The sequence below is a fragment of the Montipora capricornis genome, chromosome 2 (genome assembly GCF_036669925.1).
Source record: "Montipora capricornis isolate CH-2021 chromosome 2, ASM3666992v2, whole genome shotgun sequence".
NCBI lineage: Eukaryota > Metazoa > Cnidaria > Anthozoa > Scleractinia > Acroporidae > Montipora > Montipora capricornis.
The window spans coordinates 58,666,516-58,693,824 of record NC_090884.1 but is presented as its reverse complement, the minus strand read 5'-3'; the positions used below and the strand labels follow the sequence as shown (position 1 = coordinate 58,693,824).

Below are 27,309 nucleotides of genomic sequence, written 5' to 3'. Positions count from 1 at the left end.
ATTAATCATTTGCAAAGAAAGAACACTTGAGATACAAAATGGTTAAAACTTTTTGACATCTTTATGATAAGAACTCTCACTGATCAAATATCAACACACATATGCAAATTAGTTAAGTTCGAACACGCTCAATCCGCGAAGACAGAAAAATCTTACAAAAACATTTTTCAGCCAAAAATCACACTCAAAAACCATTCTCAACTAAATAAAATTCCCACCTGTGTTCAGGATCAAACCCTTTTACTGAAGAACCATTTCTTCGAATAATGAAGCAAAAAATGGAAGTAGCCAACTCGCGGGGCCGGGGCCGGGGCCGGGGCCGGGGGTCGGGGTCGGGGTGTCTTTTTTTTTTCCAGATTTTTACTTCAATTTTTGTATTTATTCCCTTGTACTGTTATTTTCGAATGACCGGGATCCGATTTCCGGTGGAAATCAGTGAAAAAACCAACAGAAGCTCTGACCCGGACATCTTTGTCGGTTTTCTCAAATTCGTAACATTGGAGTTTGTCATTGTGAAAATCGGAGTATGTTTTTAAAAAAAAATTGGTTTTATCAACGGAGTTGATAATGTAAATTGGCCACCGTACAAGCTCATATGTTTTTAAAAGCTTTTTTTCAGATGGACTTCATGTTGTTTGTGTTTCATGCAAAAAATAAAAAGAAAAAGAAAAGGGAGATTTTTAGCCAACTGTCTAGTCGTTCTAGCGCTGGAGCACTAATTCGGGTCCCTGTAAACTGAAATTAACAATTAACACAAATCAAGTCAAATGTTGGTTTTGAGGAGGAGGGAAACCGGAGTACCCGGGGAAAACCTCTTGGTGCAGAGAGAGAGAACCAACAAACTCAACCCACATATGACACTGAGTATGGGAAACGAACCCGGGCAAAAGTGCTCTCATCACTGCGCCATCCCTCCACCCTTATTTTTTATTCAGGTCGGAACGTTTTCATTAAAGTTCATAAACCAAGCGTTTGTAATAAATTCTTTTTGACTTACGGCTGTTTCTGCTAATTAGATGGCCTCACACACCGTAAGCCTTTTTAGAGACATCACTGCCAAGCCGGCCACTTCTGCTGGAGAGAACAGGGCAGCCACAACACCGGGCACTACATCCCCGACTCTTATCGAATGGTGTGTGGGTTCTTTAACATCCCACAGACATAGAAGGTATCTGTAAGACGGGGCCTACGATTTGTAGTCCTTATCCGAGAAGACTTGAAAGTCTAACCATTTGCAGATGAAATTACAAAGGCAGCACTTTCTCGTCAGTTATTTTAAGATCCTGAGTGTTAATTCGGCCGGGGATCGAACTGTCGACCTCCCGCATGACAGCCCGATGCTCAACCAACTGAGCCACCGGTGCGCGGTGCACCGCGCACTTACTAGCCAATTCAATTCGGACGCCAGGCGATCAGGTTTACAAGTGGCTAGAAAGATCCGAATGCAAATTTATGATAAAATCACAAGAACATTGACAACAACACGAACTCGGAATTCAGATTTTGCGACTAAGCAGATGTGGAGAACGTTGCGTGACTGCGTGACGACCATCATAGAACTGTGATAACTCTTTTGTTTCGTTTTAATGTGAGCCACTGCTTGTCTGATTTCTCAAATTTATAATCGCGTCATGTAATCAAGGATATCGTTTTTCCGATGCATGTACACTTGCTTTAAAAGTAAACATTAAATTTGGAGCTCAGCGAGTCTTCAGTGTCTCAGGGAGTCACTCCAGGCGTATATTCCCCACGTGAACTCAAAGTCAGATTTTCGCAAACTCAAATTAAATTCCGGTCATAGTAAAACGCAGACTGCAGACCAGGGGTAAAATGCAGACTGAGGTTATAACGTAACTGTTGAAAAAGCCCAAACCCCTTAGAAATGCTAACCTTAGACCTAATTAGGACTAAGACAATATTTAGGCTTAACTGTTAGCATTTCTAATGGGTTTGGGCTTTTTCAACAGTGAAATTATAGCCTCAGTCTGCATTTTACCCCCGGTTTGCAGGCCGCAGTCTGCAGTCTGCAGTCTGAGTTTTACACCGACCGAATTAAATTCCGATTTTTAGAAACAAACTCCGATGTTTGCAAAAATCCAACTTCGATTTTAAGAGCACAAAAAGAAAAAAAAAACTGAGATGTTCCTTAAGCTAAGAACCTCCGTTGGTTCCTTAATCTTTTAAATAATTTCCACCATAAATAAAGGAAAGATCCCGTCATTCGCTCCACTCAACAATCGCCTTTCGTGGCAGGTGTTTGGTGTTTATTGAGCCCGCAGTTAAATGATTGCACAGCGGAATGGTGATCTAAGATGGCGCCGATCCTTGGGTCGGTGCCTCAAGTTTTACGGTAAGAAAATTTATACTATCGTTTACTTTAAGCAATTTTTTTAATTAAAAAAACATAGTTAATCCTTTCTTGTTCTGTTCTCTTGATAACCATTTTAACAGGCAAGCAGAGACTTTGAAAGCCGCTTTGAAAAGTAAGTTGTTTACGTGACGATATAAACAAAAAAAAAAGTTTTCGTAAGCGTATCTCAAACACACTTAAAATATTCATAAGATATATTTATCAAATATAGATAAAAGAAGAATTCGTTTCAGAATTCATTTTCCCCTTTTTGCCGAGCATCAACAGGCTGGTTGTTACGCTCCATGGCAAATTTCTTGATCGACAATGGTCGATTTAGCTAATTAAAGCTTTTCTGAATCTCAAGCTTTGTCTAAATTCGTTTCAAAAATGACGTTAACTCAGTATAAGTAAACTTTAAGATAAATCTGACAGATAAAACCTGAAATTGAGAGTTTCAAGGCACTAGTATTGTGTTAAACTAATGAACTAAGAAGGATTTAAAAGAGCTCTACAAAATTTGTTATCACACTTTTTCATATTATATTTGAATGTGGACATGTCTACGTAAAACACAGCTGTAATATTATTGTCACTTGATCGTAGCTGCCCCATTTTAAATTTTTCGTAAGTTTAACTTGGAGTGGTTATGGTCTACAACTTTCCAATACTAATGATGATGGTGATCGTGATGGAGATGATAACATTGATAGAGTGGTTTTCAATTGAGTGTCGAAAGTAATTAGATAATTACTTTGGTTTATGATTACTTCACTCAGTGATTGGTTCAAAAGTTCTCGCGTCACTTTTTCAACCAATCAGAAGTGAAACCAAAACCAATTGTGGCTCCCGCATGCATATTTTCCTGTGCGTTTTGATTGGTGTACTGTATTGTCTCCATCCTTTTTGATTGGCCAAAGTAATTACTTTGGTTTTGGTTTTACGACACTCATTCGAAAACCGCTCTAATGCATGGGATTTGTATCAAACGACCTTCATCATTGGCTTTTGACTCTGGAGTAGCATGCTCTAGAAAGGTGTGCTCATTGGAAAAGCAAAGATCCTGTGGAAAGTTCTCTGAATCTAAGGCTGTTAGATATAGCTTAATCAAAGGACTCAATCAACTGCTGATGAAATCATTGTGATTGCATTAAAGTAATAATAATAATAATAATAATAATAATAATAATAATAATAATAATAATAATAATAATAAGTATTGTATAGGAATGATGATGATTATGGTGATAATGAGTGGAAGTTGCAGAAAAATATGGAAGCCGAATGTTATGTGTGGCAATATGGGGGGACTATGCAAATTTGATGGTCTTCAAATGCTCCAGTAAACAGTACAAGATTAGGCAAGATAAGTTTGCATTATGTGTCCATTGGGAGTTGAGCAGGAAGAATGGCATTCCAGAAACTATTTAAAGGAAGAAATTATTTTTTCAATGGTGATTTGAGAAGTGCTATTTCATAGGAGCCATCAATATTTGACCTTTGGATTAATTACTAGTCTGGATGTTCTACCACTGAGCTAGATAAAGGGATTTGCAGGAGCCAGGCCATTAAACTAGGTGTTTTTGACAGTTTATTGTGTACCATACTGCTTGTACTGTGAAAGGCGCGGTGGCCTCATGGTTAGTGCGCTAACTCCAGAGGGAGTGGTCCGGGTTTGGGCTCTGGCTGGGGACATTGTGTTGTGTTCTTGGGCAAGACACTTTACTCTCACGGTACAGTACCTCTCTCCATGCACCCAGGTGTATAAATGGGTACCGGCGAATTTAATGCTGGGGGTAGCCCTTCGATGGACTAGCATCAAGTCCAGGGGGAAGTAGAAATACTCCTAGTCACTTCATGCTACAGAAACCAGGATAAGCTCCGGCCTAATGGGCCACTGGGCTGACGTAAGCAGACTTTACCTATTCTGCATAGACTATAATAATATTTAATATTGTCAAAATGGTGTATTTGTTGTGGTTCATATTTTTCCTGGTTCAAAATTTTTTGAACCAGTTTCATTTTGATTTTCTTCTGTTTTAGATTATGATAATGAATAGACAAAGAAAAATCAACATTAAACTGGTTTTAAGAATTTTAACCCTGAACAAATTTGAACCCACAGCAACATGTTCTAATAATTGTGATATTGTTGCAAAGGAGGTGACAAATATTTACATGTAATTAACTCTGTGTGATAAAATTAAGAACTGATTTTTTATTTGTGATGACGACTGGGGAATACATAGAATAACCCGTACACGTGCTCTGTTTCAGGAGACATCAATTTTATGACCTTCCAATATAATTACTTAACTATAATAATTATTATTGGATCCTCTTCCTCTGAGCTATGGGACATTTGTGGGAGCTTAAGGCCTTTGAACTATAGGTTTAGGTGAAAAAATTTATTAGTCCTAGTTTCGGCTCCTTAAATGTGAATTTATTGGAATGGCATCTTGTGCGGTCGCTGAGAGTACAAGAAATAAATAATGTATAAAGAATTTGTGAAAACTAATGTTGTTGTTCTTGACCTTTCCATAATAAGGTAGCTTTGATGATTTCACTGTTGGAAGTGAGGGTTGGCAATCCAGACAAAGGTTATAGCCAGTATATTGCAAAATCTTGAATTTTTCATCTTACTGTACATGCATGTAATATATTTGTTGTGATTCAAAGTTTTCCTTGGTTTAAAATTTTTCAAACCACTTCAGTTTTGATTTTGCTTATCATGACCTGAAACAAAAGAAAAATCAAAATTGAACCAGTTATAATAAAGAAAATTGGAACCAAATATAAAATTGAATCATAATGTATTCTTATCTCTAATTAAGATTTCATGGTAAAAATTGGTATCAAAGCAAGAATGAGCCCAACAAATTGACTAGCTCCCAACTGAGTGGCTTCATGGCTCAGTAAGTGGAGTATTGCACTAGCATCGCAGAGGTCATACGTTCGAATTCCGTTGAAGCCACGTGGATTTTTAAGGTGTTTAAGAGACAAAAATATTGCTCAAATTGTCCAGGCAGATACATGTAAGTGCAAGGATGACTTCTCCATTTTGTCAAGAATTTAGTGTTGGGTAAACCTTCACAGGATTTAGAGTGCACTTAGACTCAAATAGTTTTTGTTCCTTAAAGGTCCTCATCCAAAGCAAAGGTATGTCACCATTGAATTTTGCTCTTTCTGTGCCGTGCAAGCCACGTAAACTTGGCAGAAATAGCAGTAATTCGGACCCACCGCCGTGATGTGAGAGGTATGCATGCTTTGCATTCCTGTTTTCAAAGAAATTTTGCACTGCAAAGCAGTTTGTGATGTAAAATTGAGAATAGACCCATTGCTTCTCACATCATGGTCATGTGTCCAAATTACTGCTTGTTTTGATGACTTTGCACGTCTTTCCCGGCAGATAAAAAGTAAAGGTAAGAATGGTGAACCCTGTTTGCTTTTGGTGGGGAGATTAATATTGTAGATGAAAAAATATTTGATTTTAGGTGCACTTTAATAAATATCGGGTTCAGCAGTGATCTGTTGACAAATACCCATTATAACATAAATTCAATAGCGCTAGCGTGCTTCGTATTCTTATTGAGCACGTTAATGACGTCAGCAAACTAACACCTCAAGAAAATATTTTTTAAATACAATTGACTTTTTATACGCGTTGGAAAAAGAGTTCACCCTTTCAGCTCTTACGCCTCTTTCGTGCTCTCAAAACTTCCTGCATGCTCAATATCTCGACATACGCAGGCTGATGCATGAACTAATTGTTAAATTTAATTATTATTGAAGTAAAATAAAATTCTAACTGAAGTTCCTTTTTGTTTAGATTACAAGATCTATACAAGAGCATCCTCTTAACCGATCTAGAATCTGCATTAGACAAGAAGGTTGAGCAAGACCTGTAAGTTGATGAATCCTCCTCTCCGTTCGTGAGATACAACAAAGGGAATTGTGACACCTAAAAATAGGGCTCCCGTAAAGTTTCGGGACTTTTGAGAAACAGGTCCCAGTTCCCTTAACTAACCTTCACCAACTACACACAGCTATTATTTTTGCCAGCAACCCCATCCGACATGTATACCAAGCAAAAAGGTGCAAGCAGCATACTCTGTCTTTGATCTATTTTAGACTTACAATTTTTCAGAAACTTGTTCACTGCTGTTGTAATAAATTCATTCATACTAATTTTAACTTTCCATTTCCTGGTTAACATTCATTTGTCTTGATCATGATGGTTGCCTGAGAGTATATTATATGCAGGTAACCATAATAATCAAGACCATCTGATTCTTACACACTTTACCCAATGCGACATTAAACCACCTCGAAATTAATATACCGGTACCTGTCACAAGATCACAGGCCTTCCAGGCCATGGATCTTATGTTTTGGAGTAGTACTATGTACAGTACCAGAGGAACGGAAATTCTTTACCCATTGACTCCAGCTAGGAGTGGAACTTAATACACTGTAGATTTTACTCTGACTGTCTAACGCCAGACGATTTTACTTGTCAATGGGGGCATTCCAGGGTGGTTCAGGTGTCCATGGGTTAAAACGCGAAATGGTAATTTGGAATTCCTTCACTGATAAAATTATTGTTACATCACAAACAAGAATGATTCTGAGCAAAAACAACTTTTATTCAGGCGATTTGCTGCAAACTTGAAAAACGTCGGGCTGGCATTTTTGCAATCCCTTTCAATTTTGTTCATTTGTATCCAGCCATGCTTCTTTCGCTGTATTTCTTTTCTGTTGTTCAACAGTTATAAGTGGTTATTGCATTGTTTTGAACATTCCAATTTTTAAGCATTTTGGGTGTCATGAAATTCAATCATTTTGCATGACATATCCCCATAATTTATAAACTACATTTTTGGAATTTTTTACAAATTCTCTTCAAGGGTTTGTTTCAAAATGTTACTTTAAACATGTTTTAGTCCTTGAATGAGTTGTTTCCACAACATAAACAAGGAGCATACTTTGTTTTTGTAATTTTGTGTTGTCAGGTGGAACTGTGCCTTCAAAAGTCAAATAGACTTTTTACGGCAACAAGCCAAGGAAAGGAAGGTATTTTCTAAGCTATCAAGCAATAACTTGTTGATGATTTTAGACTAATAGTCATTTTGGAATAATGTCATTATTAATACATCTACATTGTGCAGTGACAAATACTTAGTCTAATAATTATTATTTTGACATGTTATTTCCAGGGTACTAAAAAGGTTGAAGTCCAAGCTGTATTGACTTTATTTCTTGAAGCTTCCAGTGGTTTTTACATTCAGGTGCAGCTGTAAGAATATTTAAGAAGTAACTAGTTTCTTTGCTTTTTTTGTTTAATTTAAGGCGTCATATTTATAACTCATGGATCTTTATGCAACAAATAGATGTGAAAAAGTGCTGGAAAGCAAATAATCCTTTTTCAAGCATTCACATCCCTCAAAGGGATATTTGCTGACAATGCAATTTATCTGATTTTATACCTATATTTCTGTTTGAAGCTTGTAATCCTTTTACCCCATAGGGGCTCCCCACTGATACAGTGTAAATGAAATTGTCTGGCATTAAAGAGAGAAGAGTTGATTAGGGTAGAGTAGATTAGAGAGAGTTTCCAATCTATGCGTGGCTCTCTTAGGAACCAAAGGATAACAGCGGATTTAGTTTTTGAGTAGGCATTCATGTACATGTAGATGTCATTCCTTTCAATCCTAAGGGACTGACTTGTAGGAAACAGATATAAATTATGTATATGAAATGTGGGTTATAGACAAAAGGGGATTTTTCAGGTGTCTGTAAGAGACAATTGAATTTTCTTGAATTATCCAGTCAGGCAGATAATTACGAGGATCACTTCCCCTTAAAATCGTTTAATTGTGTTAGACAGAGTGAAATCTATCAGCGGCCTTAGCTTCCAAAGAGGTAATTAGGTTTTATTAACCCTTTGATGCCTGAACCAGCCATACTTATTATTTTACTCTGTCTGACACCAGACGATTTTACTCATCAATGGGGAACCCCTGGGAGTCAATGGGTTAATGATGATTGGATGAATTCCATTCTTCACTCTCCTACCATGCCTTAATTTATAATAATGAACCTTTTTGAGTTGTGAATGGAATCAAGATTGTATTATCAAAATGTATAATCCATGTGTTTTTGTTACCTGCATTGAGTGTACGTCTTACTGCAAGTCCTGGAGTACAAATGTACATGTACTTGCAATAATAGGGTTGGTACACTACAAATTTATTTCAAATGTTTGGTTTTTATTTGTTAGCTTTTACAGGAGTTGTGCCTGACATACAGGCTAGATATACCAGGCCATGTCAGATCTTCACAATTAGGCATTCTTGAAGGTAAACAAAAAACATAAGCTCTGCCCACCACAGAGTCTCCAGTAGCTCAGTGGTTTTAGGCCATCCGACTAGATCATGGAGGGTTGTGGGTTTGAATCCCATCTGGGGCTCCGATTTTTCCGAGTTCCCAAATTGGGTCACATTTTCATTTCATATGTGTAAATCATTCTGCTCACATGTGTGAACAAAAAACAATAATCATATAATAATATTATTATGTTAATTAAAAATCATGCTGGTCAGTAGATTAATAAGAAAGACCTAAAAAATGGCAAATGTTTGTTTAAAAAAAGAGTCCTTAAGCTGATCATTGAATTAAGTTGGAATTGAACCAATAATTATATTTGTATTCAAAATATTTTATATTGATTGTGGCTACTCTATTTTGTCTTTTGAGGCTGACTGATTGAGATGAAGTATGCATAGTGCTTTCTATTATTTTTGTGAAATACTTTTTTAGGGTTTTGGCAAATTGTGTAAATTATTTACCGGCAACTAGTTGCCATGGAGACTGTAACCACAAATAATAATAATAATAATAATAATAATAATAATAATAATAATAATAATAATTTATTTTTGAATTTTTTTCAATTAGTGTTACAGTTGGCCAACTGGAAAACATGGACTGGACTCTGGACTGGACTTTGGACTGGACTCTGGACTGGACTCTGGACTGGACCCTGGACTGGACTTTATTAAACGAAGTTAATTAAACGAAGCTAATATTTAACCAATAATATAACGATTAACCGCTTCTATTTAATTATTAACGAGCGAGAATGAGAATGAGAATGGATGTTTTTTTTCAAAGGGAACGTAAACGAAAAATCTAACAATGCTGCCCAGTAACTTTCAATCAAGTCAAGCTACTATTACGTGAATACTGTGGCGACGATATATCTCATGCGCGCGCTGTCTAAAGAATATAAGGAATGTAGTCCAATTCAATATATTCGATAAGTTAAGCGCGATCGCTTTGCGGTCGCGCTTAACATGAACTAAAACTATGTCACAGGGAGGGAGCCACAATGCCTTAAAATTATCTTGCTTTGAAATTACTTATCAGGAATATCTTTTCGTTTCGGAATAAGTAGCCTTTGTTAGGCAATCCTTTAGCCTTTATTAGACAATCGTCCTTTTTCGCACGCTACTTTATTCCCATTCCATACAATGCACAAATTAACTGCACAAGAATGTATAGTTCCTTCGTCACTTTCTTTTCTTTTTCGAATATTTTTGCAGTTACGTCTTTCACAAATTACCCAAGCTAACATACGCCGAAAAAAACGAACTGTCATCAACCTTTTTAGTGTTATCGGTACATTTACATCAGCGTGGTTTCGTGTGAAATGAACTTGATTTAAATTTTCTGGGCAGCATCGTTCGATTTTTCGTTTATGTTCCCTTTGAAAAAAACATCCATTCTCATTCTCGCTGGTTAATAATTAATAATTAAATAGAATTAATTAATTAAATTAATTAAATAAATTAATTAAATAGAATTAATTAATAATTAATTAATAATTAAATAGAAGCGGTTAATCGTTATATGATTGGTTAAATATTAACTTCGTTTAATAAAGTCCAGTCCAGGGTCCAGTCCAGAGTCCAGTCCAGAGTCCAGTCCAAAGTCCAGTCCAGAGTCCAGTCCATGTTTTCCAGTTGGCCGTTACAGTTGTAGTACCTATGTCATTCGTTATAAGTGCTTAGAGGCTGCTGAATTACTGTATTAGGTAATGCAAGTGGAAGAGGAATCTAAGACTTGTTTTAATTTGCTTTGTTTTCTGGAAAAGTGGTAAGCAGTTTGCTGTTGCCATGGAGACTGGAATGACAATGTATTGAAGTTTTTTTCTCATGTCATTATACAAACAATTATCACTTTACCCTGCTGATAATATATGCAAGTGGAAGAGGAATCTTTTTTTTAATTGTTGATTTGTTGTATTTTGCCAACAGAAATCAACGGCAATAATTGTGTGACAAAGAAGCCTCATACTCAGTCATGTTACTACATCTGCCAAGACTGTTTGGTGCATTTGGGAGACATAGGTAGTACCCTTGTTTGGAGATTGCTTTGCATAATTATCACAAAAAAAATTCAGGATGCATGTTATCATTAGGTTTTCACTGGAAAACGCAGTACAAAACTTTATCATGCAAGTGGCCAGTTTTTTACTTTTAATTATTAAGTGATGTAAAAACCACCCCCCTGCCCTCCCCCTGCACATGACAGTGAAGTCCATGAAATTTGAATACAATGCTGTCAAATTTGTGAAAGACTGTTCACTGTTCACCAACACTTGAATGATCCAAGAGTGTGACATCCTTTAATTTTGGCGCAAACGAAGGTTTTCCAAGGATTTAATTTTTTTTTTTTGCTCTACTCTTTTCTGCAGCTCGGTATTGTGATGACCCTGATCAGGCTGAGGTGTTTTATCATCATGCTCTTGTGTTAGTTCCTTCAAATGGTGAGTAGACATTGTTATGAAAGATAGGATTTCTTGGTGGTTGAAATGCTTTTTGGTAGGTATGCATTAATATTCACCTACTACTGAACAATAACATGCATGTAAGTTTAATGGTTTGACATATTGGGTGTTCACATTATTTTGGCTGGCAAACTCTGAATGTGCAATTATTTTTCAGTTTCTTTCAAAGTTATCATTTCATTAGTTGGTGAGATTCCACTTGTTGAGGCCATGAATATTCGGATACAACATGTAAATGACAAAAACTGATCAGAATCAATTTTTAATTTGTTTCATCAAACAACAAAAAAATTAAGCAAAGAAAGTATCCATATTGATTATTTTCAATTGTAAAAACTTTAAGAAAAATATACAAAGTAGTGATTGATTTGACATGCATACATGTAAATATAATGTATGCATAAGAAGTAACTAGGCTAAGCACTGTTTTGAGTTCAAAATAATGACCAATTGTTTTGGATCCAATTTTACCAAGTGGTCAGGGTTAAAACCTGGGGGCTGGGTATTTTGACTCATCCTGCAAGCTCATATAGAATTACTCTGTCATAAATAATCGTGTCATTTAATTATCATACATGTATACCTAATATTGATCAAGTTGGCAGTTGGTGTCGAACAGCCTTTTAATTGAGTTTTAATATCAAGGAGTCATACAGACTTAGATTTGTGCAAATTAAATTTTAAGAACCTGTGTTAGAAAAGTTCATTGTTAAATACTGTTTTCCAACAACAGGCCAACCATACAACCAGTTGGCTATACTAGCTAGTGGTAAAGGAGATGAACTGGGAACAGTGTACTACTACTGTCGAAGGTAAGTCCTAAATCTTTGATCAAACACTCCTGAAGTTTATTTATTTATTTCTACTTAATTCTGAATGGATTGTGCCCTGTGGAGTTTAAATCAAACTACAGTGGCAACCAAGGGCATCACACAATGAAAAGCAATATCAAGATAAAAATGGCAGACAGTGTTGTGATTTCTGAAAAGATCCCAAACCTTTTTCTTAAAAAATAACCATACGAACAAGAGTATACAAGACTGTTTTAAAGCTTTTTGTCTTTGGGCCAAAGAACTTTGTGTTAATTAAGCCAAAGCTTGGAGAAGATAGAGGAAGCTAAGATAACGATAAGCATGAGGGAAAATGTTGACTGAATTTTAAACTAGAAGATCATACATGTATCGGGATAATGTAGAAAAAATCGAGCCCTTATTAACTTTGAGAACAAGACATGTAAGTTTAAAAGTTGTTGCAAATCGTTTTCTGGCAGCATTGCTGTAAAGAATCCATTCCCAGCAGCATCCACAAATCTCCAGAAGACACTGAGTAAAGTTGTTTCAAGGCATAATACAAGGTGTGACTTGGTATTTTACCATATGCTTTTTTTTAAAAAGTAGTGAACGAAATGATATATGAAATGAATCATATACTGAACTGTGGATATAATATCAGGTAAAGCTATGATCTCGCAGTTATGGATGCAATTTTAGCAATTGCGTAGAGAAGCCTGAAAAATTCAGAACTTCAACGGGATTTGAACCTGTGACCTCGCGATACTGGTGCAACGCTCTAACCAACTGAGCTTTGAAGCCACTGACATTGGGAGCTGGTCATTTGTGGGTTCCAAATTTCCTGTGAGGAATGAATCAATGAAGGAAATGATACATGTATTTGAAATGAATCATATACTGAACTGTGGATATGAAATCAAGTAAAGCTATGATCCTCGCAGTTATGGGCGCAATTGCGTAGAGAAGCCTATACATGTAGTGAATCATATGTACAAGTCATGTAATTACCTTCAAGTAGATGAAAAGTGTGAAAATGAGGAAAAATCTAAAACAGTTACTATATTATTGTTTCCATGAAGCTTGTTTTTCATTCATTCATAAAAAAATTGAATATAAATAATGTACAATGTACATGTAATACTAAATTTCATTGCCAGAGATGTCACTCAAAACATATCCAAGGCAGAGTTGGGCCACATCTTCCTACAGTTTCATGGTCATGTTTATCTTGTACAAGGTACGTCTTATATCTGAGATAACTTAGGTCAATCCTAAAACCCTGGCATAAATGTTCTCTTGACTTGCAAAAGAGTAAAATAATGTGTTAACTGCAGAGAATAAATTGAGCAGTGCTCAACATTAGTCTTAGTATACCTCTTACCAGTACTAACCAAACTCAAGGGTTGTACACTTGTCAAATAAATTTGTGCTCTAGATGGGGCCTTAAGTTAAAAAGGAAAAGACAGGTGCCTAATAAATGAAAAAGGGAAAAAACGAGGAACCGTAACTTACAGTGTGGCAATATAGAAAGAGGTTTACCCTTCAAGATATCCATTTTATTAATTATTAATAGCTGTAGATTCTTGAACCAAGCATTCATACAATTTGTAGCAAACTTTCAAATTATTTTGTTGGGCATAACTGTAGAATAACACCCTTTGAAATGGACAGTCAGAGTCAGTGAGATACAGTGTGCATGTAGTACGAAAAAACTACCGGTAATTATTTTAATTTAGATGAAGGAATTATGCAGATGAGGAAGGTTTAATAAGTTGAGAAAGCCAAAGTTTATGGTGGATCATTCCTTCCTGCCAGTTTGAGAGTTTGTGGCCAATAACAGGAATCTTCTGTTTCAGGCACTTATTACACGTACATTAATTTTTGTAACCCAACTTTTTAAGTTGTAAATATAATCATGATTACACAAAGCATTTTAGTTTAGTAGTAGTCGTATTGGGCTGTAGTTACCAGTATATGGAACTCGGTATTAAAGCCTTGATGTTATTTGACTGCAATTTGACAGATCTTGAAGAGGCAAAGGTTCTCAAAGATTGCATTCTTGTTGCTTTGAAAGTAAGTGTTGCATACTCTGCAGTGCAAATATATGAGAACTTTCATATGCTGGGTATTTCCTGTCTCAATTAACCCATTGACTCATAGGAGTGGAATTTAAATAGATTTCATTCTGTCTATCTCCAGACAATTCTACTTGTCAGTGGTGGCGGCCCAGGGTGATTCAGGTGTCAATGGGTTAAGATGACTCAGAGAAACAACTTGTAATCACTGCTTTTGCTGACTTTCTCAGAAAAGTGGGGTTTATAAAGAGGAAGCTTATACTTTTGATTAGTGGGTCTACATTTTTAGTGTTACTATTTTTACAGGGCATACTGAAGCAGAACAAATTCACTTCCAATTTCCTCATTAAACTGGTGTCCATCACTTTGTTTGTGCTGTGGAATGTAAAAACTGGTGGAGCAGATGAACTGGAAGAGTTTGACTGCATTGGCAAGGATGAAGAGGTTGATGGAAGATCATTCCTCATTTTTACTTATTTATGTACTTTTTGACATTTCAAATCAATTTGATTTGATTATGTGGCTGTCTTGCGATAAGACAATTATTCTTTCATGGGTTCATCTCTTTTTGTTTCATTGTAGGAATGTTTGAAGCTGACTCTGAGCTTTGCAGGTATTGTGAGCAGATATGTCCTAAAATGCCCTTTAGGCTAATAATCAATATTAGAGTGAGCCACCGTGTACTGGTGGCTCAGTTGGTTGTGCATCGGGCTGTCACACGGGAGGTCGTGAATTTGACTCTGGCCGGACCAACACTCATGGTCTTAAAATAACTGAGGAGAAAGTGCTGCCTTTGTAATTACACCAGCAAATGGTTAGACTTTCAAGTCTTTTCAGATAAGGACTGTAAAGCGGAGGTCCGGTCTCATAGACCGAATAGTATGGGATGTTGGGATGTTGAAGAACCCACTCACTACTCGAAAAGAGTAGGAGACGTTGTCCCCGGTGTTGTGGACTGACTGAACTCTAAAGGAGACCTTGGCAGCTTAAAATATTGGTGCTTTGCCCGGAACATCCTGAGCGAGACCAAAATCCAAAATTTGCACCCCTAAGTGAGACGACGAGCATCCCCGTCTGTTTCATATGGGAGTACCCCCCCCCCCCCCCCCCCCAACTCGGGCCAAAGTCCCCCAGAAAAAGCATTTGTAAATTAGTCCTGAAAAGCTCTGCGGGGAGAGACTATAAATAACTTCACTTCAGTGTCCCCTGGCTCTTCTCCCTAATCTTAACATCAGTCACGAGGGTATCGGAAGTGTCCCCCAAACGCTGAGGATAAACAGCAGTATTTACCCTAAAGCTCAAGATAACTCTAACCTTTAATACTTTAATAGGCTGAATAGGTAGCATAACTTACAATTAAAGGGACACTTCGTGTAATTTTATATCAAACGAATTTTACTCAGAAAGAATTATTCAAATCCTTTGCTTGGTTTGCTTGTAGTGGAATTGTTTGATGTGCTTGTACTGAGTGCCTGTGAGAGTGGGCCCTCAAATGAACAGTCTGATGTGCTTCCAGCTCTCAATTTGCTGTGTCAGTGGTTTGCAGCTGCATCCCCTAACACCTGGAATGGAGATATCCTCAAGAAAGCAAAGTAAGCTGTAACCTTAATTTCTGATAGGTCAGAAATCATCCTTTTCCAGGTCCCTATCACTCTTGGATACTTTTGCTCTGATATCCGGACTTGAAGTTAACTACAAAAAGACTGAAGTTCTTTGGATTATTCCGCATAAAAACTCAGAAACTACTGTTCCATCTTCTAAGCCAATTCTATGGGCAATAGGTAAAATATAATTATGTTTAGGAGTGGTTCTCAACATCTAATGACGCACAATTTAAACACGAGCTTCACGGAAAAGATAATCAAACTTCAAAGTATCCTTAATAACTGGTCGGCAAAAAGACCCCATTAGGAAAGATCACCGTCCTAAAATCATTGGCGATATCACAATGGTCTATTCGCTCTTATCAGTATACCAACCTCTCAAAAAACACTGCAAGATGTCAATACTATCTTATATGACTTCCTTTGGGATGGGAAAGGTGATAAAATAAAAAGAACGGAAAATACAATACATCTCTGAAAGTGAAATGGCTACAAGGCTATTTAGATTCCGTTAATAAAGGCAAATGGAAGATTTTCTTTGATTACTACATGACTGTATCTAGAAAGGTACGGCGGTAAGCTGTTGATCTTATTGCTGCAATCTACAACAACGCGATGCAAAACAGCTTGTAATACAAGATCCGTTCGTAAAGGAGTTTATAGACATCATAAATGAAAGTTATTTCAGCACTAAGACAGTATAAGAAAAATAATGTGTTTACCGATTGATGATAGTGTTGGCTCATTAAAGACTCCCACCTTCCAAGGTCTCACTAAGAAAAAAGCCACATCACCTCCAAAAAGCCGACACAAATGGGTGAAAGTGATAGCAATAGCTGAAAGCACAACAGTCAATTGGGAAAAAACCTATTTGCTGGCTTTTAAATACATTAAAGAAACAAAACTTAAAGAATTTTAATTCAGACTTCTTCATCGAAAAATTGTGACTAAACGTTTTCTTTACAAGGTAGGATTGAAACTCTCACATCATTGTACTTTCTGCGGAGAAGAAACTGAAAATCTAATTCATTTATTCCTGAGGTGTAAATACTCATAATCCTTTTGGGGGGAAAATATTACTATTACATCATCTGATACTTGTCGCCAGATATCATATTTGCATTCGTAAACTAAAGGAAACACGACCTAGTCTCGAAATATACAAACAGCTTGTTTGTTTGTTTGTTTGTAACCAACATTTCTTGGTGCTGGGTTTTACTAGTGAACCACAACCACAAGCAACATACACAAATTCAAGTCTGAGAGCATCTTTTCACTACAATTGGGGACAAAAGTGTTAAGACACTTCAGGAAAACTAGCACTTTCTAACCGAATTCCCATTCCATAACAGTTTTAAAAAAATCTTTACATCAGTAACCAATTTCCCCCCTCCCCCCCCCCCCCCCTCTTCCCCGTGCCCTTGCAATGTTGAAACGCCCGCCATGGCCTCTCCACGTGATCGCAACATTGATAGGGGGAGGGGGGTCAAATATAACGAGGGTATTAGATAATAGGTTTTTTGCAATAAACGATCACATGGTACAAAATCCGCCATGCTGGAGGGCAAGCTCATTATTATTTCCCCACTGGGACATTAAAACAAAGGCAAGTCAAACTTGACTGGTTCAGGTCTTTTTTTTTTAATGTCCCAGTGGGGGAATAATAATGAGCTTGCCCTCCAGCATGGCGGATTTCGTACCATGTCATCGTTTGTTGCAAAGGCCTATTCATTGCAGAAATTTGCGTTCAAAATCTTGTGTATTTTTAATATATGCTTGAATTTATCCCGACGCGCGCACGTGTTTTTTTGAAATTCCGAACTGGCTTATTGTGTCAGTGTAGTTTTTGATTCACCACAAAGAATGTTTCACTTTCTTTAAGGATTTGGGAAGATTTTGCTGCCTTGCTTAATCTCTTACAAGTGACTTACCCTCATCTGCCGGAGAAAACAGGTAAGTAATAATAACAATAATAATAATAATAATAATAATAATAATAATAATAATAATAATAATAATAAACAAGTGCTTTATTGCTAAGTGAACTTTTCAGGTAGTCAAGTCTTATTTAAAATTTCGTCTTTGGCGAAAACATTCAATCGCAGACCGATAAGTCTCCGATGTCTTTTACGCCAGCACTGCATCGTGGTTACTGTATGTTCACAGTGCATCATGGGCAGACTATATATACTAAGCTTGGGTCTGGAAAAAGAAATAAGCATTTTGGAAAAAGTCTGGAAAAAGTCCTTAATTTTGCAACCAAAAATCTGTGCGCATCCTGTGAGATGATATCATCTCATATCCAACGCATGCTCTCGAATAATTGTCAATTATTATTGCCCTTAGTATTTGACCGTATAGTTGGCAGTCTAGCCGTATTCGTGGATTCCGAAATAATTACGAGTTGAGATGCTCTACAATTGAGCTACAGGAGAGGCCACTAAATTGCAACCAGTGGCAAAAGTAATTGGGACACTTGCGCAAGGATTGGCCTGAAAACCTCTTGGGCTTCGTAAACTAAGCATAACTGTCAAAATTCCACTAAAAGCTACAAAATAGAAGTCCCCGCCAATCAATGTTGCAATACATTTAGACTAGGAAAGTCTATAGATTCACGATAATTATTGGCAACATTGTTCTGGGAGAGGTGGCAAATGTTATTGAAAGTAAGAAAACCAACCTAAAAGGGTGAGCGTCCCAAGACTTTTGCCACTCACGTTATGTAATTTCTGACGGTTGAGCGTGCGAATAAGACAGAAATTGATATTTCTACGGCACGGGAACAGAAGGGTCTGGGTACGATTGGTGCGAGGCATGATGGGTATCAGGTTGTCTATAAAGTGTTAGTTCATCACGTGGTGAGCCATTCTAGGCCTGCATCAGTCATTGTAACTTTTGTTTCTTTTAATGAATCGTTATTGTTTTGTAACTAGAGACCCTTTAAACCCCGGGGGGATCGTGGCACCGCATTGGTTCGGGGAATACGTTTCCAGTTTTTGTCCCTCACGGGGTTTTTTTGGTTTTTCGTATCCGGCGGTGTCACTGGGAATCGCTTCCTGTAGATAGATAGTTGTTGTTATAGTTTCGCATGAAGGTGGTTCATGCCTGCTGCAAAATAAACCTAATGGATTGCATTTGTGTGTGTAGTGAAGTTGAAATATTATAGGTTCAGTTGACTTGTGTCCTGAACACCACACTACTTGGACTGAAATCTCCAAAATTAACTCTATTTCTGGCAATTAATAATAATAATAATCAGTGATATTTACCCAGGAAGCTCCACTCGCGCGAAAGTGGTTTTCAGGAAGGTTTTGCAGCCGATCGAATTGCAATTTAGAAATGTTGGTGTTTGAGGAGAGAGGAAAACCGGAGAAAAACCTCTCGGAGAAGAGTAGAGCGACTTTCAGTCGAGTGTCGTAAAACCAAAACCAAAGTAATAACTTTGGCCAATCAAACAGGACGGAGACAATCCAGTAAACCAATCAAGACTCGAAGTAATTACACGTAGCCGACACAAAGCGCGGGAAAATGTGCACGCGCAAGGCACGATTGGTTTTGCTTTCACTCAGTTCTGATTGGCGCGAGAACTTTCAACCAATCACTGAGTGAAGTAAATGCAAAAGCAAAGCAATAAAGTTAACCCACATATGGCCACGAGTCCGAAATTGAATCCGCGGGCCACATTGGTGGGGGGGGCGAGTGCAATCACCACTACTCCCGGCCATCCCTGCTCTCCTTGTTTTAAACGAAGTCGTAAAATCAGAGGACAAAACTACTAGATAGCTTTTAATACAAACAAAGTCACTCAGCCGGCTCTTTCTTGACACTAGATCTTCCTCTGTATGAAGACTGGGAACTTCAGTGCTTTCTTCCTCTTCGAATCACCCAAAGGTAAAGTCACTCAAGTGTGCTTTGTGTTAATTCATTTATTCATTATCTATGTACTGAAGTTTGTCAGGCCTTTTTCCGGTTGCTGGAAGTCCTTCACCAACGCCATGATCAAAAACCACGAAACAAAGAAGCGATCGTGCTGAACAAACAGATAAGAGCCATTATTTAGAGTTTCATTTTATCTTTTTGATGCAATTATGAGGGGTTGCAAATCATAAACTTTTCAAGACAATAATCGTCCTAAAGTTACCGACATTAATGTTCTCCCGACAATTTACCAACAGCTTACCGACAGTTAGCCGACAGTCGATAGACTGTCGGGCCAACAGATGGCCTACAAGCAGTTATCTTTTCGGCAAAACGTGAATAAAGCTGTCGGCCGACTGTCGGTGGAGGGGAGCTGTTTTTAACAATTGCCGAACTGGGCGTCTTCTCCATGGGTTTGAGTGGGTAGTTGTACTAAATTTATCCATTAATGCTGTATTTATTTTGTTTTGAAGGAAACTGACATACAGCATGAAGAGGACAAAGCCTGATGATGAAGTTGCTCACAGAGTTGGCAGACTTGTTAGGTTTGCAAATCGGTTGGTGACTAGCACTCCTTGGTAAGTAGCATTATCAAACAGTTTTGTCTTTTCACTGCCTGAAAGAAGTACGAGCCCATTTACTCGTAAAATTGTACATGCGCTTGCTTGTGGCAAGAGTTTTTGGTTAAACATTTTATCATGTTTATGTTCATGTTCTCATCTTTGATTTAACATTAAGACGCTTACAATTTCCCGTAGTGTTAGATCTAAGCTTTTGTTGGAATCTGCTTTGCTTTGTGTTCGATGCTACCAAGCATTGCGTGATTTTTGTTTTTTGTATTTTTCTCGTTTTGTTTTTTGAGCTACTTTTTTCTTGTTTTGTTTTTTGAGCTACTTTTTTCTTGTTTCTGTTTTGCAATTTTTTTTTTCACTAGGTCAGGGAAGTGTTTGTGATTTTCTTTTCAATTTGCAGTATCTTATCCAAAGTGGAAGATCTAGCAACTGGACTGTCCCAATTTTCTTTGAAGGTCAACACCTCGTCACCGATTGAGGAGGTAATAATATGTGAATTTCACTTAGAATTCGAATCATTTCTTGTTGTGTTTATATCCACTTACTATTCCTATATTAGTATCACACAACTAGTGGACTAATGTAAAGCCTGCATTTTGATTGGCTACGCTACTAGAGGACTATTATTAATAGTCCCCGAGTAGCGAAAAGTGTGACACTTTCTTTCGTTTTATTCCCAAATAAATATTTCTTTAACTTGCATTTGCTAACTTTATTATTGCCTTTTCTGTCCGACTTGTTGGGTGATACTAAAACAATTAGACCCTTCGCCCTAAAGGGCCACTGGTCAATAGCCCATTGGACTTCGCCTCATGGGCTATTGACCCGTAGACCTTGCGAGCTACGGGTGTAATTGTTAAATAGTACAAGTGCAAGACAAGAGACCGTCGGAAGTCGAAGGCAACCCGAAGGCTCCTTTTCCTTTAGCTTCTACCGTAACTTACGGCAGGGGTGGGGCCTACCTTGAATCCCATTCTGTCGCGTGCACAACTTGTGCCCAGTAACACTGATACTCATTTTACTCGAATGGATGGAAAGCTGAGAGAACTTTGGAGCCCACAAGTGGGATCCTGAGATGCAGTCCGCGATCGATATTCACTACACTACGCGCACTCCGTAAATACAAGTGCGACCCAAAGTTAAGCAATGACTATTTTCCTTTTGCTTAGATCTCAGCCCAAGAAGACAAATTTCCCAAGTCACCTCAAGACATCGATTTAGAATCAGCAGGACAAAAGCTGTTGGCTTCCTTGCCCACCTTGAACAAGGTAAAATTAGTTTAACGAATTAAAGTATAGGGTTATCTTCTTGGGAACAAGCACTCCTTTTGTCCAGAGAGTGTCTAATCGGCGTGGGTGGGTGGGTCGTGAGTCGTGGGTCGTGGGTCGTGAGTCGTGGGTCGTGTGTCGTGGGTCGTGGGTCCGAGATCCTCCATGTATACATACTTTTAACCCTAACCCCAACCCGAAATTGTTAGACCATAAGGAAAAATGTTTGTAGTTAATGGGAGACAGTTTTCCTTTGTTCAACGTTTCATAAAAGGAGTTCGGGGAAATTAATCCGTGAGCGGGCAATTGCAAATTTGGACCGAGCACTGAGGGAGCTAATATATATCTTTTTTTTTATCTTCCCACGACACGCAAATTCCCAAATTCGTGTACCACTCATGCATTAATAAGCATGACTCATAATTGGTATGCTGGTACAAACGAAAACGGAGCTACAGCCAGAGTCGTGTTGTGTGATTTCTGGAAAGCCTTCGATTTAATCGATCACAACGTCTTAGTACGGAAGTTATCTTCATATGATATCCCAAGGCGAATTTTGTGCTGGATTGTGGATTTCCTCATGGATCGAAAACAACGAGTAAAGCTTACACATGATTGTTACTCTGAGTGGCGCTCTGTTTCAGCCGGCGTTCCCCAAGGGACCAAATTGGGCCCGTGGCTATTCTTGATCATGATTAACGATCTAGATACGCCGGCTGGAATGTGGAAGTATGTCGATGACACTTCGATCTCAGAGACAGTTGGGAAGGGTTGTGAGAGCAACCTCCAACGAGTAGTGGATGATCTCTCGCGACAGTCAAGCAGCGAGGGATTTCAGTTAAACGAAGCTAAGTGTAAAGAGCTAAGGATCAGCTTTGCGAACAGTAACTCGACCTTTAATCCTATATTGCTTAACGGAAAGCCCCTAGAGGAGGTGACCGGTGCTAAATTGCTTGGCCTGAACATTAGTAGTGACCTAAAATGGAATGTCCATGTATTAGAACTAGTGAAGAAGGCCTCCTGTCGGTTGTACTTCTTGAGACAACTCAAGAGATCACAGGTTATGCCTGAGGAGTTAATGTTTTTTTACATCACATGCATTCGTTCCATCCTCGAATATGCATGTTCCGTGTTCCATCGCGCCCTCCCGGGTTACCTCAGCGAGGACCTGGAGAGACTGCAAAAAAGTGCATTGCGAACTATTTACACCGGTATGTCATACAATCAGGCCCTAGAATTTTCCAACCCTCTTTAAAAGGAGAGAAGAGATTTCGTCAAAGCTTTTTAATGAAGTCGTGGGTGATTCCGGGCACACTCTTCACAAACTTCTTCCTCCCAAGAACCCACCAAGTTACTCTCTAAAGAAGAATCGGGATTTTGCCTTACCTTTGTGCAAGACTGATCGATGCAAAAAATCTTTCATTTTTAGTCGCGTTTTCAGCGCTTAGTAGTGGTTAATTAGTTAGTTCTAGTAGCAATTTTATTCTTTTTACCCTTATATTTGTTATATTCTATATATTTTTTTATTGGAATGTCTTTATTGTAATGTTCTTTTTATTGTGATGTCTTTCGTAATTCAGCCTATGGCTGTTAGTTATTAAGACAATAAAGCATCTATCACATTTATCTTATCTCACACGACCCACCACCTACCACCCACCTACCCACCCACCCACGCGATTTAGCCTCATCCTTTGTCCACTGATTCGGACTCTTAAACAAACTATTTACTTTCTCTGTAAGGAGGAAAGAAGGAGGAAAGAATTAGACCTTTTTACCTATCTCACCAAGATCTTTTGTAGCTTTTTAATTTGGGAAAAAACATACCTGGAAGATTTATTTATGTTAAAGAATTCTGTGTACGTGTGCCCCAATGTCGAGCAGAAACTTCTTTGTAAGTTTTTGCTTCTTATATTTGCCTAGTTGGGTACAAATTTGTTTGAAGCTTTTCTGAAATTCATATTAGCTCATAAAAAGTTGTTTTTGTCCATTCCTTGTGAACTTCTGGCTTTTAGACCAGTTGTCGCGCTGTTTTTGTTTTCAGGCAACACCCGTAGGAACACCATTTGCAGAGACAAGGTAGTGACACTGTCAATTTTGATTTTTGATAGGAAAATGACAGTTTTTTAATGTTCGTGTTTGAACGGTGTATTTTGCATGTTTGGTTAAAAGTTTTCAAACCTGTTCAATTTTGATTTCTCCTTTGTTTCAGATTATTATAGTGTAATAACATAGGTGACAAATTACTCCTTAAATTTCATCGTTAATTTATATATTTCACATGTGAAATTACAATGTTGCCGTGGCAACTTTTCCTACAGTGCAAAAATGGCGTCTTATGAACGTAATTTCTCCACCATGATATTAATAGCTAATCAAATGGTATAATCGTGAAATCAAATAATAATCGAAAGGGGTTTAGTTTTGTCTGTACTCTTATCGACAACGACATTCGTCATCACAGTGGTCAGATTGGTTGTTTAGTTACACGAAATCAAACCTGTGTCGCCGTGTCGTTGTAGCGGCCGGAAATGTTGTTCTTACCATTACAACACTTGTGTCATTTGAATTTAAAGCTCGCTATTCAAGGGTCCATTAGATGTCGGCCAGTCGGCAGCTTCATATGTAGCACCGTCTCCCTCCACAGTAGCTCAGTATTCACTTTTCCAGTCAGGGTGGAATGTACCCCTTACGTCCGCGGCTCTTGCACATCAAGGTAAGTTAATTAACAAAGCGTTTTCAAACGAAAGAGCGCAGAGATCTTCGCCCTTATCTGGACAATTTAACAAATCGAAAGTGGCTCAGCGTTGTCTGTACTCTTATCGACAACGATATTCGACATTACAGTGGTATTTCAGAGCGTGACCAAAATCATGACACAAAGAAAGAGCAAGCGTTGTCTATAACTTTCTCGCAATGTGATTGGTTTATTTCCCAAAATGGGCTTTCCTGATTGGCTTTTACATTGCGTGACAAATTGACGCGAGCATGACGCGTACAACGTTGTCTAGACTCTTATTGACAACGGCAAATTAGCCAATCAGATTGCGAGATTACAAGCAATTGTGGTAAAATTAAGCAATTGTCTTTGTCGTAGAAGTAAACCACGTCGTATTCGTATGATTCAACTTGATTTATTGCGAGAATAATACTACAACTATCTTCTCCTATTACATATAATCATGTGCTTATAGTGTCAATCAACGGTAATCAAATGTCAAATTGAATGTACTGTCCGGATGTACGTATCCAACAAAACGAATATGTAAAGCAAACGTAAAGTTACGCGACAGTCTGTTTTATAGACAGGTGGTTTCAACAGGATTCGAACCCATGACTTCTGTGGTGCTGATACAATGAGACGGAAGTCGTCGGAGAAATTCCTGCATGGGGCTATGATTTCCTTTACAAATATCCTTTCGCTCGTTGCCAGTAAAGTGGTAATTAATTACTACAGTTCTAATTCGCAGATCAGTCATCCGGGAGAGCTGTCGTTAAGCCACCAAATCACCACCGTGCCACTGTAGTGGACCCCTTGGCTGGGTCAGGCGGAAGCACCGTATACCCACCCACCCTCCCATCTCCCCAAGCTACAGAGAACCGACGGCCTACCAGCTTTGGAACTAGTTTTCCTTCAGCAGGAATGCAGACCAACTACCCTTCTCCGTCCCAGTCTCCATTTGGTGGGTTTGGGTTTGGTGGTGGCTGGGTGGGCTCGGGAGTCTGGGCTCCAAACGGTGCTAGCGGCGGCGGAGGATCAAGTCCCTCTGGGGCGCACAACTTGCAGGTGAGGCTGATTGACGGTTGCGCTGTTTTTATCGGTGATGTACCCAGTTAGCATAAGAAAGTGCACAGGTAGACTTGCTATGCGCAGTCTTGCACTGGGTGGTCGAGAGACCGTGGAACAAGGGGCTCAACTGCTTTGTTGACCAAATCGTGCACCCAAATTGGGATAAATTTGTAGCTGATTTGAGCACGGCAACAACTTTTCCCCCCGCAAATATTACAATGAAATAACATGAAAGTAATTAAAGAAAAGATACTGGCTTTCTATAATAACAACGGAGTTAAAGAACTAGGAAGCCAAAATAAAGTGCGATGAAAATGGAAATTTATTCACAATTCAACACAACGTCTCTATGCAGCCAAGGCCGAAGGGTTTGAACAAGCCAAGCAATGTAAACCAAAACGAGTATATGAAGGGGTAGTTTCTAAAGAAACTGTGGTGCTGCGTCGGTGGGGAAGTAGTATACAAAAATTTGGTTTATCAACGGAGTTGATAATGTAAATTGACCACCGTACAGAGATTCTAAAAGCTGACGTTTCGAGCGTTAGCCCTTCGTCAGAGCGAATCGAGGGATTATGGGTTACGTGTAGTTTTTATAGTAGAGTAGGAGCTACGCTATTGGTGGTAACATGGCAACGTGAAAAGTAGGAATATATTAGTTAAATGAAAAGCGTTCGTTAATACCGTGAGGATTAAGGGTGCCGATTTGAAAGATGAATTTTTGTTCCAGATTCTTGCGGCTTTCCGTCGTACCTAGATGTAGGGAAAGGCCGCAGATAGCCATGTGTTTTTTGGAGTGGTTAGGCAGATTAAAATGGCGAGCCAGTCGCTTTTAGAATCTCTGTACGGTGGTCAATTTACATTATCAACTCCGTTGATAAACCAAATTTTTGTACAAAACGAGTATAAACTGCTTTTGCAAGAAGACGATTTTATTCGTTGTGATCAAGAGAAAAAATATATTTTCTCTTGATGTGATTTGTTTGCAGTCTATCTGGGGTTCAGACTTCACTCGTTCTGAAGGCATGTCACCGCTACAGCAGCTATTGCAGGAGCAAAAGAAACAGCAGAAGGAGGACACTTGACACCACAGATAACACAGGGCTGTCCAGCAAGCTGTCAAGTTAATCAGTCAATCACCGCATTTATGCGACTTCCATGGCAACATGATCGTAGGGGATTGCTTACCCAAGGGATTGCGTCAGTCAACTCTCCCCTCAATTAGAATTGCACATCATTCGAGGCAACAGGCACTCAGTGGGTTTTACTCGTGTAAGTTAGTTCACGGGCGCGAGGCAGCTCAACTCTTCTCTTGAAACCAGCATCTGGCGTTCAGTTACATTGTCTCCTCGGTGGAATCTATTTGCATTCAATTTCACACAAAGCTTGACATAACATAGCAAAAACCGACGAGTTTTTCTTTTGCTAGAGCAAGCCAGAGTGCACGAGTCTTCATAAGGCCATACTGTAGCTAGTCGTTTTCTAGTAACAGCGTTACAGAGCAACAGAGTTTTATAAACATTCGATTAGTAAATTTGAAGACCTATTGAGTCTGCGCTAACCAACATTTTTGCGAATAGAGGTTTTGCAGGGCAGCCATGTTTCATGGCAGGAACAATAGATTCTTTTTCCTATGGGAACAAATGTTTTTTCTAATGCAAAACATTTTCATTGTTCCTGCCATGCAACATGGCTGCCGTGCAAAACCTCTGTAGAGTTTTTCAGGAGATTCAGTCCCAAGTATACACTCATATTTTTTCATTGTCATTACGTTTTATCTAAGTTATCAATTAGCACTCGATTTTGAGTGCCGGATAGATTATCTACCTTCATCTTACCTTTTAGTTCATTTTGATTGCAATCTTACAATCTAATTTTCCACTTTAATGGAGATCACCTGTCTCAGACGAACCACCTGATTTTCTCCTTGATTGTTTTTACCATTATTTTTCTCGATGAGTTGCAAAAAAATTGAACGTGTCTCCCTCGAGTGACGAGAAGAAGTTTGTTGTCCACAGTTTAACATCAACAGTCGAAACAACTTATAATTTGACGTCTATGACTAGTCAATAAAATGAATTTCAACAAGTTTA

General features: G+C 38.4%; 1 protein-coding gene across 1 annotated transcript; it reads left to right on the top strand.

Moving 5' to 3' along the window:
• Positions 1 to 2,290: 2,290 nt before the first annotated feature.
• LOC138029151 (nonsense-mediated mRNA decay factor SMG7-like) lies at positions 2,291 to 27,309 on the top strand. Its single transcript, XM_068876858.1, has 25 exons — positions 2,291 to 2,350; positions 2,452 to 2,483; positions 4,899 to 4,950; positions 6,180 to 6,254; positions 7,363 to 7,423; positions 7,567 to 7,638; positions 8,631 to 8,709; positions 10,669 to 10,761; positions 11,109 to 11,180; positions 11,935 to 12,013; positions 12,472 to 12,555; positions 13,150 to 13,229; positions 14,016 to 14,065; positions 14,374 to 14,511; positions 14,650 to 14,680; positions 15,509 to 15,659; positions 17,554 to 17,624; positions 19,502 to 19,562; positions 20,063 to 20,167; positions 20,562 to 20,643; positions 21,331 to 21,429; positions 23,474 to 23,508; positions 24,006 to 24,145; positions 24,900 to 25,216; positions 26,206 to 27,309. Exons 1-25 carry the CDS (start codon positions 2,313 to 2,315, stop codon positions 26,299 to 26,301), a joined length of 2,193 nt encoding a protein of 730 aa, XP_068732959.1. The 5' UTR covers positions 2,291 to 2,312; the 3' UTR covers positions 26,302 to 27,309.